The following is a 12,896-nucleotide window of genomic DNA, read 5'->3' on the forward strand; positions in this document are numbered from 1 at the left end:
TTTCTCATTTTTTTGGGAATATTTCTCATTTTCTTGGAATATTTCTCATTTTCTCCTAATGAAAATCCAAAAAAAAATCAATGGAAAGAGCCCGAATTCCACCTTTTTCTGGGATTTTTTGGGAATATCTTTCCCTGCTAACAAATAATTCATTTTTTCATTGTTTTCAGGGGTTTATATTTCCAAATATTCCGACTGCCCTTGGCACCAGGGAAAATCAGGATTTATTGTCATCTGTAAACTCATCAAGGTAAAACCCAAATGTTTTTATTCTCTAGAAATCAAACTCCAAAATCCAATTTTTCCTTGGAATTTTGGGAATTTTAAGGATTTTTTTCCCCTTCTCTCTGGAGCTGATTCCAACCCCAAACTCTTCACGTTGGATTTTTCTCTTTTTATTTCTCTTTTCTTCTTGATTTTTATTTTATTTTTATATTTTTATTTTTATTTTCCTCTTTATTTTTATTGAAATAAAAATTGGAGTTTGAGTTTCCATCCCATAATTCTGGTGGGATGGAAACTCAAACTCCAGTTTTTCCTTGGATTTTTAGGAATTTTGGGAAGTTTTAAGGATTTTTTTCCCTTCCTTCTCTCTGGAGCTGATTCCAACCCCAAACTCCTGAGATTGGAAATTTCTCTTTGAATTTGAGATTTTGCTGCCCGCAGTTCTGGTGGGATGGAAACTCAAATTCCCATTTTTCCTTGGAATTTCAGGAATTTTGGGATGTTTAATTTTATTTTTTTTCCCATTCCTTCTGTCTGGAGGTGATTTGGAGTGGATTTCCATGCTTGGGATGGATTTTTGGGATGGATTTCATGTTTGGGATGGATTTTTGGGATGGATTTCCGCGTTTGGGATGGATTTCCGCGTTTGGGATGGATTTCCGCGTTTGGGATGGATTTCCATGCTCGGGATGTGTTTTTGGATGGATTTCCGTGCTTGGAGTGCATTTTTGTGATGGATTTCCATGTTTGGGATGTGGTATTGGGATGGATTTCCATGCTTGGGATGGATTTTTGGGATGGATTTCCATGTTTGGGATGGATTTCCATGTTTGGGGTGGATTTTTGGGATGGATTTCCATGCTTGGGGTGGATTTTTGGAATGGATTCCATGGATTTCCGTGTTTGGGATGGATTTTTGGGATGGATTTCCATGTTTGGGATGGATTTCATGCTTGGGATGGATTTTTGGGATGGATTTCATGCTTGGGATTGATTTCCATGCTCGGGATGGATTTTTGGGATGGATTTCATGTTTGGGATGGATTTTTGGGATGGATTTCATGTTTGGGATGGATTTTTGGGATGGATTTCCGCGTTTGGGATGGATTTCCGCGTTTGGGATGGATTTCCATGCTCGGGATGTGTTTTTGGGATGGATTTCCATGCTTGGAGTGGATTTTTGTGATGGATTTCCATGTTTGGGATGTGGTATTGGGATGGATTTCCATGCTTGGGATGGATTTTTGGGATGGATTTCCGCGTTTGGGGTGGATTTTTGGGATGGATTTCCATGCTTGGGGTGGATTTTTGGAATGGATTCCATGGATTTCCGTGTTTGGGATGGATTTTTGGGATGGATTTCCATGTTTGGGATGGATTTCATGCTTGGGATGGATTTTTGGATGGATTTCCATGCTTGGATGGATTTTTGGATGGATTTCCATGCTTGGGGTGGATTTTTGGATGGGTTTCATGCTTGGGATGGAGTTTTGGGATGGATTTCCATGCTTGGGATGTGTTTTTGGGATAGATTTCCAAGCTTGGGGTGGATTTTTGGGATGGATTTTCATGCTTGGGATGGATTTTTGGGATGGATTTCCGCGTTTGGGATGGATTTCCATGTTTGGGATGGATTTTTGGGATGGATTTCATGCTTGGGATTGATTTCCATGCTCGGGATGGATTTTTGGGATGGATTTCATGTTTGGGATGGATTTTTGGGATGGATTTCCACGTTTGGGATGGATTTCCATGCTTGGGGTGGATTTTTGGGATGGATTTCCATGTTTGGGATGGATTTCATGTTTGGGATGGATTTTTGGGATGGATTTCACGCTTGGGATGGATTTTTGGGATGGATTTCATGCTTGGGATGGATTTCATGTTTGGGATGGATTTTTGGGATGGATTTCACGCTTGGGATGGATTTCATGTTTGGGATGGATTTTTGGGATGGATTTCATGCTTGGGATGGATTTCATGTTTGGGATGGATTTTTGGGATGGATTTCACGCTTGGGATGTGTTTTTGGTGCAGGGCAAGGTCAGAGCCATCCCTGAGAGCTCCCCCAGCAGCTCCACCTGCCCCTCCCCCGGCTACGACTGCCACGTGTCCAGCGGGAGCAGCCAGGTACGCCGGGGGGGGCCCTTGGCCAGGGAGTCCAGGGATTGCCCTTTTCCCATGAGATTCCCAGTATCCCATGGATGATTTCCCTGTTCCCCATGGATGAATTCCCTGTTCCCTATGGATGATTCCCATTATCCCATGGATTATACCCAATATCCCATGGATATTTCCCTGTCTCTCCCCAATACTATGTGTACAAGGTGAGCGGGGTAATTTCCCATTATCCAATGGATTATCCCCAATATCCCACAGCTGTTTCTCTCTCTCCCCAGTACTACATGTATGAGGTGAGCGGGGTGAATTTCCCGTTCCCCATGGGTTATCCCCAATATCCCACAGCTGTTTCCCTGTCTCTCCCCAGTACTACATGTACGAGGTGAGCAGGGTGAATTCCCATTCCCCATGGATTATCCCCAATATCCCATGGATATTTCCCTGTCTCTCCCCAGTACTACGTGTACGAGGTGAGCGGGGTGAATTCCCATTCCCCATGGATTATCCCCAATATCCCATGGATATTTCCCTGTCTCTCCCCAGTACTACGTGTACGAGGTGAGCGGGGTGAATTCCCCGTTCACCATGGATTATCCCCAATATCCCATGGATATTTCCCTGTCTCTCCCCAGTACTACGTGTACGAGGTGAGCGGGGTGAATTCCCCGTTCCCCATGGATTATCCCCAATATCCCATGGATATTTCCCTGTCTCTCCCCAATACTACACGTATGAGGTGAGCGGGGTGAATTCCCATTCCCTGTAGATTATTCCCCAATATCCCATGGATATTTCCCTGTCTCTCCCCAGTACTACGTGTACGAGGTGAGCGGGGTGAATTCCCTGTTCCCCATGGGTTATCCCCAATATCCCACAGCTGTTTCTCTCTCTCCCCAGTACTACGTGTACGAGGTGAGCGGGATAATTTCCCATTATCCCATGGGTTATCCCCAGTATCCCACAGCTGTTTCTCTCTCTCCCCAGTACTACATGTACGAGGTGAGCGGGGTGAATTCCCCGTTCACCATGGATTATCCCCAATATCCCATGGATATTTCCCTGTCTCTCCCCAGTACTACGTGTACGAGGTGAGCGGGGTGAATTCCCATTCCCCATGGATTATCCCCAATATCCCATGGATATTTCCCTGTCTCTCCCCAGTACTACGTGTACGAGGTGAGCGGGGTGAATTCCCCGTTCCCCATGGATTATCCCCAATATCCCATGGATATTTCCCTGTCTCTCCCCAGTACTACACGTATGAGGTGAGCGGGGTGAATTCCCATTCCTGTAGATTATTCCCCAATATCCCACAGCTGTTTCTCTCTCTCCCCAGTACTACGTGTACGAGGTGAGCGGGGCGGGGGCGGCCGAGCGGCCCCGCCAGGTGTGCCCGTACGTGCTGCTGTCCTGCCAGTACCGCCCGCCCCGGGAGATGCCCGCGCCGGCCCCGCCACGCCCGTAAGGACACCCAGAGCCCTCTGCTCCCCTCCCTGCCCTGGAATTCCTTTTTTCCTTTTCCCATCACTGATGTTCCTTTTATTCCTTTCCCATCTCTAATATTCCTTTTGTTCCTTCTTCCATCCTAAAATCCTTTTTATCCTTTTTCCATCACTAATATTCCTTTTTATCCTTTTCCCATCTCCAATTTTCCCTTTTATCCTTTTCCCATCTCTAAATGTTCCTTTCTATTCCTTTTCCCATTTGTAAATATTCCCTTTTGTTTCGTTTCCCATGTCTGAATATTCCTTTTCTTCCCTCTTTTCCCATTTCTAAAATTCCTTTTCTTCCTTTTTCCATCTCTAAATATTCCTTTTTATTCCTTTTCCCATTTCTAAATATTCCCTTTTATTTCTTTCCTCATCTCCAATATTCCTTTTATTCCTTTTCCCATCCGTAATATTCCTTTTATCCTTTTTTCATATCTTAAAATTCCTTTTATCCTTTTCCCATCTCTAAATATTCCATTTTATTCCTTTTCTCATCTCTAAATATTCCTTTCTATTCCTTTTCCCATTTGTAAATATTCCCTTTTATTTCTTTTCCCATCTCTGAATATTCCTTTTCTTCCTTCTTTTCCCATTTCTAAAATTCCTTTTCTTCCTTTTTCCATCTCTAAATATTCCATTTTATTCCTTTTCCCATTTCTAAATATTCCCTTTTATTCCTTTTCCCATTTCTAAATATTCCCTTTTATTTCTTCTCCCATCTCTAATATTCCTTTTCTCCTTTTTTCGTATCTAAAATTTCTTTTATCCTTTTCCCATCTCTAATGTTCATTTTCTTCCCTCTTTTCACATCTCTAAAATTGCTTTTATTCCTTTTCCCATCCCTAATATTCCTTTTTTATTCTTTTCCCATCTGTAAAATTTCTCTTGTTCCTTTTATCTCCCATACCTAAATGCTCTTCTTCTTTCCTCTTTTCCCATCTCTGAATATTCCTTTTATTCCTTTTTCCATCCCTAATATTCCTTTTTATTCTTTTTATTCTTTTTCCATCTCTAAAATTCCTTTTGCTCCTTTTCCCATGTCTGAATATTCCTTTTCTTCCCTTTTTCCCATTTCTAAAATTCCTTTTCTTCCTTTTTCCATCTCTAAATATTCCTTTTTATTCCTTTTCCCATTTCTAAATATTCCCTTTTATTTCTTTTCCCATCTCTGAATATTCCTTTTATTCCTTTTTCCATCCCTAATATTCCTTTTTATTCTTTTTATTCTTTTTCTATCTCTAAAATTCCTTTTGATCCTTTTCCCATACCCAAATGTTTTTTTTTTTCTTTCCTCTTTTCCCATACCCAGATGTTTTTTTTTCTTTCATCTTTTCCCATATCTAAATATTCCTTCCTTATTTTCCCATCTCTGAAATTCTTTTTTATTTTTTTCCCATCCCTAATACTCCTTTTTATTCTTTTTCCATCTCTAAAATTCCTTTTATTCCTTTTCCCATCTCTGAATATTTTCTTTTTTTATTGATCTCTCTCTCCAGAGCGGAGCAGAACCACCAAGGTAAGAGCTGCTGGGGTTTGGGGTGTTTGGGGTTTTGGGGTTTGGGTTTTTGGGTTTGGGGTTTTTGGGATTGTGGTTGCGGGTTTAGGTGTGGGATTTTTTGGGTTGTGGTTTTTGAGTTTGTGGTTGGGGTTGTGATTTTTTGGGTTGGGTTTGAGGTTTTTGGGTTTGAGGTTGTGGTTTTTTGGGTTTGGGCTTTTCGGGGTTGTGGTTGCGGTTTTTGAGTTTGGGTTTTAGGGGTTGGGGGGTTGTGGGTTTTGGGTTTAGGGGCTTGGGGTTGTGGTTTTTTGAATCTGGGTTTTAGGGTTGGGGTTTTTTGGGTTTGAGGCCGTAGTTTTTGAGTTTGTGGTTGTGGGTTTTGGGTTTAGGGGCTTGGGGTTGTGGTTTTTTGAGCTGGGCTTGTGGATTTGAGGTTTTTGGGTTTGGAGTTTTTGGGGTTGTAGCTTTTGGGCTTGGGGTTTTTGGGTTTGAGGTTGTGGGTTTTGAGTTTGGATTTTGGCTTTGGGCTTGCGGTTTTTGGGTTTGTCGGTTTTGGATTTGGCTTTTGGGGTTGGGTTTTGGGGTTTTGGGTTTGGGGTTTTTTGGGTTTGAGGCTGTGGTTTTTGGGATTGTGGTTGTGGGTTTAGGTGTGGGATTTTTGGGGTTGTGGTTGTGGTTTTGGAGTTTGTGGTTGGGGTTGTGATTTTTTGGGTTGGGTTTGAGGTTTTTGGGTTGGGGGTTGTGGGTTTTGGGTTTAGGAGCTTGGGGTTGTGGTTTTTTGAGCTGGGTTTGTGGATTTGAGGTTTTTGGATTTGGAGGTTTTGGGCTTGGGGTTTTTGGGTTTGAGGTGGTGGGTTTTGAGTTTAGATTTTGGCTTTGGGCTTGTGGTTTTTGGATTTGGGCTTTTGGGGTTGGGATTTGGGGATTTCGGGTTTGGGGTTTTTTGGGCTTGTTGGGCTTGAGGCTGTGGTTTTTGGGTTTTTGGGGTTGTGGTTGTGGTTTTTGGGGTTGTGATTGTGGTTTTTCGGGTAGGGTTTGGGGTTTTTGGGTTTGGGGTTGTGGTTTTTGGGTCTGGGGTTGTGATTGTGGTTTTTGGGGTTGGGATCGTGGTTTTTCGGGTGGGGTTTGGGATTTTTGGCGTTTGGGGTTTTTGGGTTTGAGGCTGTGGGTTTGGTTTGTGTTTCTGTGTTCCCCATGGGCCGTTCTGTCCCGTTCCCCGTGCAGAGCCGCAGTCGGCGCCGGCGCCGTGCCCGTGGCGGGGCCAGCTGTGCATCGGGGGGCGGCGCCTGTGCACCATCGGCCTGAGGAGCCAGCACAGCGCGGGCACCGTGCCCGCACAGCTGTGAGTGCCACCCCTGAGCTGGGCTTAACTCCCTGAGCCGGGCTTAGCACAGCGCGGGCACCGTGCCCGCACAGCTGTGAGTGCCACCCCTGAGCTGGGCTTAACTCCCTGAGCCAGGCTTAGCACAGCGCGGGCACCGTGCCCGCACAGCTGTGAGTGGGGCTGGGCTGGGCTTAACTCCCTGAGCTGGGCTTAGCACAGCGCGGGCACCGTGCCCGCACAGCTGTGAGTGCCACCCCTGAGCTGGGCTTAACTCCCTGAGCCGGGCTTAGCACAGCGCGGGCACCGTGCCCGCACAGCTGTGAGTGGGGCTGGGCTGGGCTTAACTCCCTGAGCCAGGCTTAGCACAGCGCGGGCACCGTGCCCGCACAGCTGTGAGTGCCACCCCTGAGCTGGGCTTAACTCCCTGAGCTGGGCTTAGAACCCTGAGCCAGGCTCAGCACTGCGCGGGCACCGTGCCCACACAGCTGGGAGTGGGGCTGGGCTGGGCTGGGCTTAGCACACTGAGCTGAGTTTAATTATCTGAGCTGGGTTTAGAACACTGAGCTGGGTTTATGTACCTGAGCCTAGCTTAGCACACTGAGCTGGGTTTATGTACCTGAGCCTAGCTTAGCACACTGAGCTGGGCTCACACACTGAGCCTGGTTCTTTACCAAATCCTGGCTTCTTAACCCAAACTTGGTTTCTTAACCAAATCATGGTTTTTTAAACTCCACCTCATTTCTTAACCCAAACCTGATTTCTCAAGCTGAGCCTGGTTCCTTAACCCAAACCTGGTTCCAGAACCCAAACCTGGTTCCTTAACCCAAACCTGGTTCCTCAACCCAAACCTGGTTCCAGAACCCAAACCTGATTCCAGAACCCAAACCTGGTTCCAGAACCCAAACCTCGTTCCATAACCCAAACCCGGTTCCAGAACCCAAACCCGGTTCTAGAACCCAAACCTGGTTCCTTAACCCAAACCCGGTTCCAGAACCCAAACCCGGTTCTAGAACCCAAACCTGGTTCCAGAACCCAAACCTGGTTCCTTAACCCAAACCTGGTTCCTCAACCCAAACCTGGTTCCTTAACCCAAACCTGGTTCCAGAACCCAAACCTGGTTCCTTAACCCAAACCTGGTTCCTTAACCCAAACCTGGTTCCTTAACCCAAACCTGGTTCCAGAACCCAAACCTGGTTCCAGAACCAAACCTGGTTCCTTAACCCAAACCTGGTTCCAGAACCCAAACCTGGTTCCTTAACCCAAACCTGGTTCCTCAAACCCAAACCTGGTTCCAGAACCCAGACCTGGTTTCTCAAACCCATTTTTGTCTCTTCCTGCCTGCTCCCTTCGCTGCTGGAGCTCCCTTCACGTTGGGGCAGTCAGGAATTTGCTGTTGGATGAGGAATTAAAAATGCTTCGGAATAATCCGGTTCTGACACCTCCCACTGAATCAGATCGCTCCAACCCTGGCTTTGAACTCCCCGGATTTGTGATTCCCAGGGTTTGCACGCAGGATCCTGAGCGAGCTGCTCCTTTTCCAGAGCTTTTTTTGGCTCCACATGTTAACGTTCCAAAACACATAATCACAGGGATTATATGCTGTGCTTTTCATTAAGAGCTCTGGGAATCGGGGGATATTCAACCCAAATCTGACTCTGACCACACATCCCAAATGATCATGTTTTATACTCTATCGTTACAGAACTTTCATGTTAATTATTAAACTTATATTGTTCTATTGTATACACAAATTTAGCCCCTCTCTGAATTTCCAACATAGTTTCTCACTATTCTTCTTATGGTTATATAATAATTACATTTAATTACTAAACAATCATCACATCTAACGATTATATAATTTATCACGCTGCTTACGCAGGTGCGGTTGATCTGGGAAAGCACAAAGCCGAACATTTTAGATTCTAGCTTTAACTTTTGCCAGGGTTCCACTGTCACACAGAACCCCCAGCTCTCCCTAATCCTGAATTTTTTGTGCTTTATCCCCCCAGGCCTCCCAGCCTGGACATCAGACACGTCATGGGCTTGTCTGACTTGAGGAAAAAGCTGCCAGAAGCCGCATTTGGGAAAAAAAACTACACTGAGAACGAAGGTGGGTGTGAAACACCCCGATTTCCAGGAATAAAATGGAATATTAGAGATGGGAAAAGAAATAAAATGGGATATTTAGAGATGGGAAAAGGAATAAAATGGAATATTAGAGATGGGAAAAGGAATAAAATGGGATATTTAGAGATGGGAAAAGGAATAAAATGGAATATTAGAGATGGGAAAAGGAATAAAATGGAATATTAGAGATGGGAAAGGAATAAAATGGGATATTTAGAGATGGAAAAAGCATAAAAGGAATTTTAAGATATGAAAAAAGGAGAAAAGGAATATTAGAGATGGAAAAAGGAATAAAAGGAATATTAGAGATGGGAAAAGAAATAAAAGGGAATATTAGAAATGGGAAAAGGAATAAAAAGGAATATTTAGAGATGGGAAAAGGAAGAAAAGGAATTTTAGGAATGGGAAAAGGGGGAAGAAAAGGAATATTCAGAGATGGGAAAAGAAATCAAAGGGAATATTTAGAAATGGGAAAAGGAATAGAAAGGAATATTTAGAGATGGAAAAAGGAAGAAAAGGAATATTCAGAGATGGGAAAAGAAATAAAAGGGAATATTTAGAAATGGGAAAAGGAATAAAAAGGAATATTTAGAGATGGAAAAAGGAAGAAAAGGAATTTTAGAAATGGGAAAAAAGGGAAGAAAAGGAATATTCAGACATGGGAAAAGGAGCAAAAGGAATTTTAGAGATGGAAAAAGAATAAAAAGGAATATTAGGGATGGAAAAAGGAATAAAAGGAATATTCAGAGATGGGAAAAGAGGAAGAAAAAGAGCATTTGGGTGTGGGAGATAAAAGGAACAAGAGGGATTTTAGAGATGGGAAAAGAATAAAAAGGAGTATTAGGGATGGGAAAAGGAATAAAACGAATATTCAGAGATGGAAAACAGGGAATAAAAGGAATTTTAGAGATGGGAAAAGCATAAAAGGGAATTTTGAGATATGGGAAAAGGATAAAAGGAATATTAGTGATGGGAAAGGAATAAAAGGAAAAAAATCAGAGACGGAAAAAGGAGTAAAAGGAATTCTAGAGATGTGAAAAGAGGGAAGAAAAGGAACATTTGAGATGGGAAAAGAAATAAAAGGAACTTTAGAGATGGGAAAAGGATAAAAAGAAGTTTTAGATATGAAAAAAGGAGAAAAGGAATATTAGAGATGGGAGAAGAAATAAAAGGGATAATTTAGAAATGGGAAAAGGAATAAAAGGGAATATTTAGAAATGGGAAAAGGAATAAAAAGGAATATTTAGAGATGGAAAAAGGAAGAAAAGGAATATTCAGAGATGGGAAAAGAGGAAAGAAAAAGAGCATTTGGGTGTGGGAGATGAAAGGAACCAGAGGAATTGCTCCTGGAGTGCCCCCAGCAATTCCATCTCCGTCCTGGGACGGAGCCATGGCGATCCCCATCCCCACCCCAACCCCTCCTGTCCCAGTCTGCTTCCAGGGCGTTCACTCCAGTCTCTACGAGGTGGAAATCTCCCACAGGGATCAGCCCAAAATGGATCTGCTGCTGGAGAAGCTGAAGGAGAAGGACTTGGTGAGTGTTTGTCTGGGGGTGAAGTGGCCTTTAATGACATTTCTGGTGTCCATCCATGAGTCAGTGCAGAGGCAGAGCTTTGGCCGCTTCCCTCTCTCAGCAATGTCTAGGGCCAGTTGAACAGCTTTGAGTTCTGCAAGTTGGCTTGATCCACCTTCTCCTTCGGTAGCTTGTGCAACCTGTCATGTGGGGCTCCATACGGCTGCTCTCCACTTCCGGTTCATCCCTACGATGCGACAGGAACCGTCAGTGAAAAGAGCGTAGCGTGTTTCCTCTGGGGGCAGTTGGTTATAGGGAGGAGCCTCTTCAGCACGTGTCACTGGTTCTTGTTCCTCTTCATCTGTGACACCAAAATTCTCACCTTTGGGCCAATTTGTAATGACCTCCAAAATCCCAGGGCGATTCAGTTTACCTATACGGCGCGCTGAGTGATGAGAGCAATCCACTTGCTCCATGTAGCACTGGTGGCATGGTGAGTGGAAGGAACCTTGCCTTTGGACATCCACCCCAGCACCGGTAGTCGGGGTGCCAGGAGGAGTTGTGCTTCAGTGCCCATTACCTCCAAGGCAGCCTGGACTCCTTCATAGGCAGCCAAGATTTCTTTCTCTGTTGGAGTGTAGTTGGCTTCAGACCCTCTGTAGCTTCGACTCCAACATCCCAGTGGTCGACCCCGAGTCTCCTCAGGCACCTTCTGCCAAAGGCTCCAGGACAAGCCATGGTTCCCGGCTGCAGAGTAGAGCGTGTTCTTTACCTCTGGGCCAAGGGCTACTGCATGAGCAATCTCCTGCTTGATCTGGACAAAGGCTTGTTGCTGCTCAGGGCCCCGCTGGAAATTGTTCTTCTTGCGGGTGACCAGGTAAAGAGGCTCACGACCTGACTGTACTCAGGAATACGCATCCTCCAAAAACCTATTGCACCCAAGAAAGCTTGTGTCTCCTTCTTATTGGTGAGTGGAGACATTGCTGTGATCTTGTTGATGACATCTGTAGGAATCTGACGCGGTCCATCTTGCCACTTCACTGCCAGGAACTGAATCTCACGAGCTGGTCCCTTTACTTTGCTCTTTTTAATGGCGAAACCAGCTCCCAGGAGGATCTGGATGATTTCCTTCCCTTTCTCCAACACTTCCGCAGCTGCGTTCCCCCACACAATGATGTCATCAATATACTGCAGATGTTCTGGAGCCTCTCCCCTTTCCAGTGCAGCCTGGGTCAGTCCATGGCCGATGGTGGGGCTGTGCTTCCCCCCCTGGGGCAGTCGTTATCCACAGCTAACACAGAACGGAACAAATTTCCCTGCTTTAAATGTCGTTTTCCTGCTTTGCTGCTCTCAAATATTTCTTTTTTGTGTTCATCACCTGAAGCTGGGAATTATTTCTGGAGGTTTTTAATTGGGATATATATTTTTGTATTCTGGTTTTTTTCCAGCACGAAGCCAGATTTTTTTTTGTGCTGGAAAAAACCAGAATATTTATAAAAATATAAATCCCAAGGAAAAACCCTCAGAAATAACTCTTGAGCCTGATGTCCCAGCATAAACCCTCAGCTCGTCCCTTCCCGCTGGATTGGGGCTGGGCTTTGCTTTTCCTGCAAATCCAGAGCTGGGATCTGGGCTGGAATCTTCATTTCCACTCAGAGAAATCCCAGCCATCAGTGTCAGGATGGCACAGCCACAAAAACAAGGAGGAACGTTCAGGGGAGGAATAAATTTGGGAATTGCAGCGCTTTTGGCTGAGGCAGGAGCCGCACTTCCATTTTATTCCATTTTATTCCATTTTATTCCATTTTATTCCATTCTATTCCATTTTATTCCATTCTATTCCATTTTCCATTTTATTCCATTCTATTCCATTTTCCGTTTTATTCCATTTTATTCCATTCTATTCCATTTTCCATTTTATTCCATTTTATTCCATTCTATTCCATTCTATTCCATTTTCCATTTTATTCCATTCTATTCCATTTTATTCCATTCTATTCCATTTTCCATTTTATTCCATTTTATTCCATTCTATTCCATTTTCCATTTTATTCCATTTTATTCAATTTTCTGTTCTTTTCTTCCCTTTTATTCCCTTTTATTACATTTTATTCCCTTTAATTCCATATTATTCCCTTTTATTCCATTTTATTCCATTTTATTCATTCTATTCCATTTTATTCCATTTTATTCAATTTTCTGCTCTTTTATTCCCTTTTATTCCATTTTATTCCATTTTATTCCCTTTAATTCCATATTATTCCCTTTTATTCCATTTTATTCGATTTTATTCCATTTTATTCTATTTTATTCCATTCTATTCCATTTTCCATTTTATTCCATTTTATTCAATTTTCTGTTCTTTTATTCCCTTTTATTCCCTTTTATTACATTTTATTCCCTTTAATTCCATATTATTCCATTTTATTCCATTTTATTCCCTTTAATTCCATATTATTCCCTTTTATTCCATTTTATTCTATTTTATTCCATTTTATTCCATTTTATTCCATTTTATTCTATTTTATTCCATTCTATTTCATTTTCCATTTTATTCCATTTTATTCCATTTTCTGTTCTTTTATTCCCTTTTATTCCCTT

General features: G+C 43.3%; 1 protein-coding gene across 1 annotated transcript in view; it reads left to right on the forward strand.

The window, feature by feature from the left end:
• The first annotated feature begins 203 nt into the window (after positions 1-203).
• The window catches only part of TASOR2 (transcription activation suppressor family member 2), a 40,222-nt gene continuing 27,529 nt past the window's right edge, over positions 204-12,896 (forward strand). Inside the window, exons 1-7 of the mRNA XM_054293653.1 lie at positions 204-250; positions 2,263-2,355; positions 3,683-3,807; positions 5,333-5,352; positions 6,556-6,673; positions 8,665-8,765; positions 10,213-10,316. Of these exons, the coding sequence (XP_054149628.1) occupies positions 3,782-3,807; positions 5,333-5,352; positions 6,556-6,673; positions 8,665-8,765; positions 10,213-10,316 (369 nt within the window). The 5' untranslated portion in view covers positions 204-250; positions 2,263-2,355; positions 3,683-3,781. The remainder of the gene's footprint in view (positions 251-2,262; positions 2,356-3,682; positions 3,808-5,332; positions 5,353-6,555; positions 6,674-8,664; positions 8,766-10,212; positions 10,317-12,896) is intronic.

The sequence above is a fragment of the Melozone crissalis genome, unplaced genomic scaffold (genome assembly GCF_028551555.1).
Source record: "Melozone crissalis strain CALT ecotype California unplaced genomic scaffold, PUWL_Pcris_2 ptg000176l_1, whole genome shotgun sequence".
Taxonomy (NCBI): domain Eukaryota; kingdom Metazoa; phylum Chordata; class Aves; order Passeriformes; family Passerellidae; genus Melozone; species Melozone crissalis.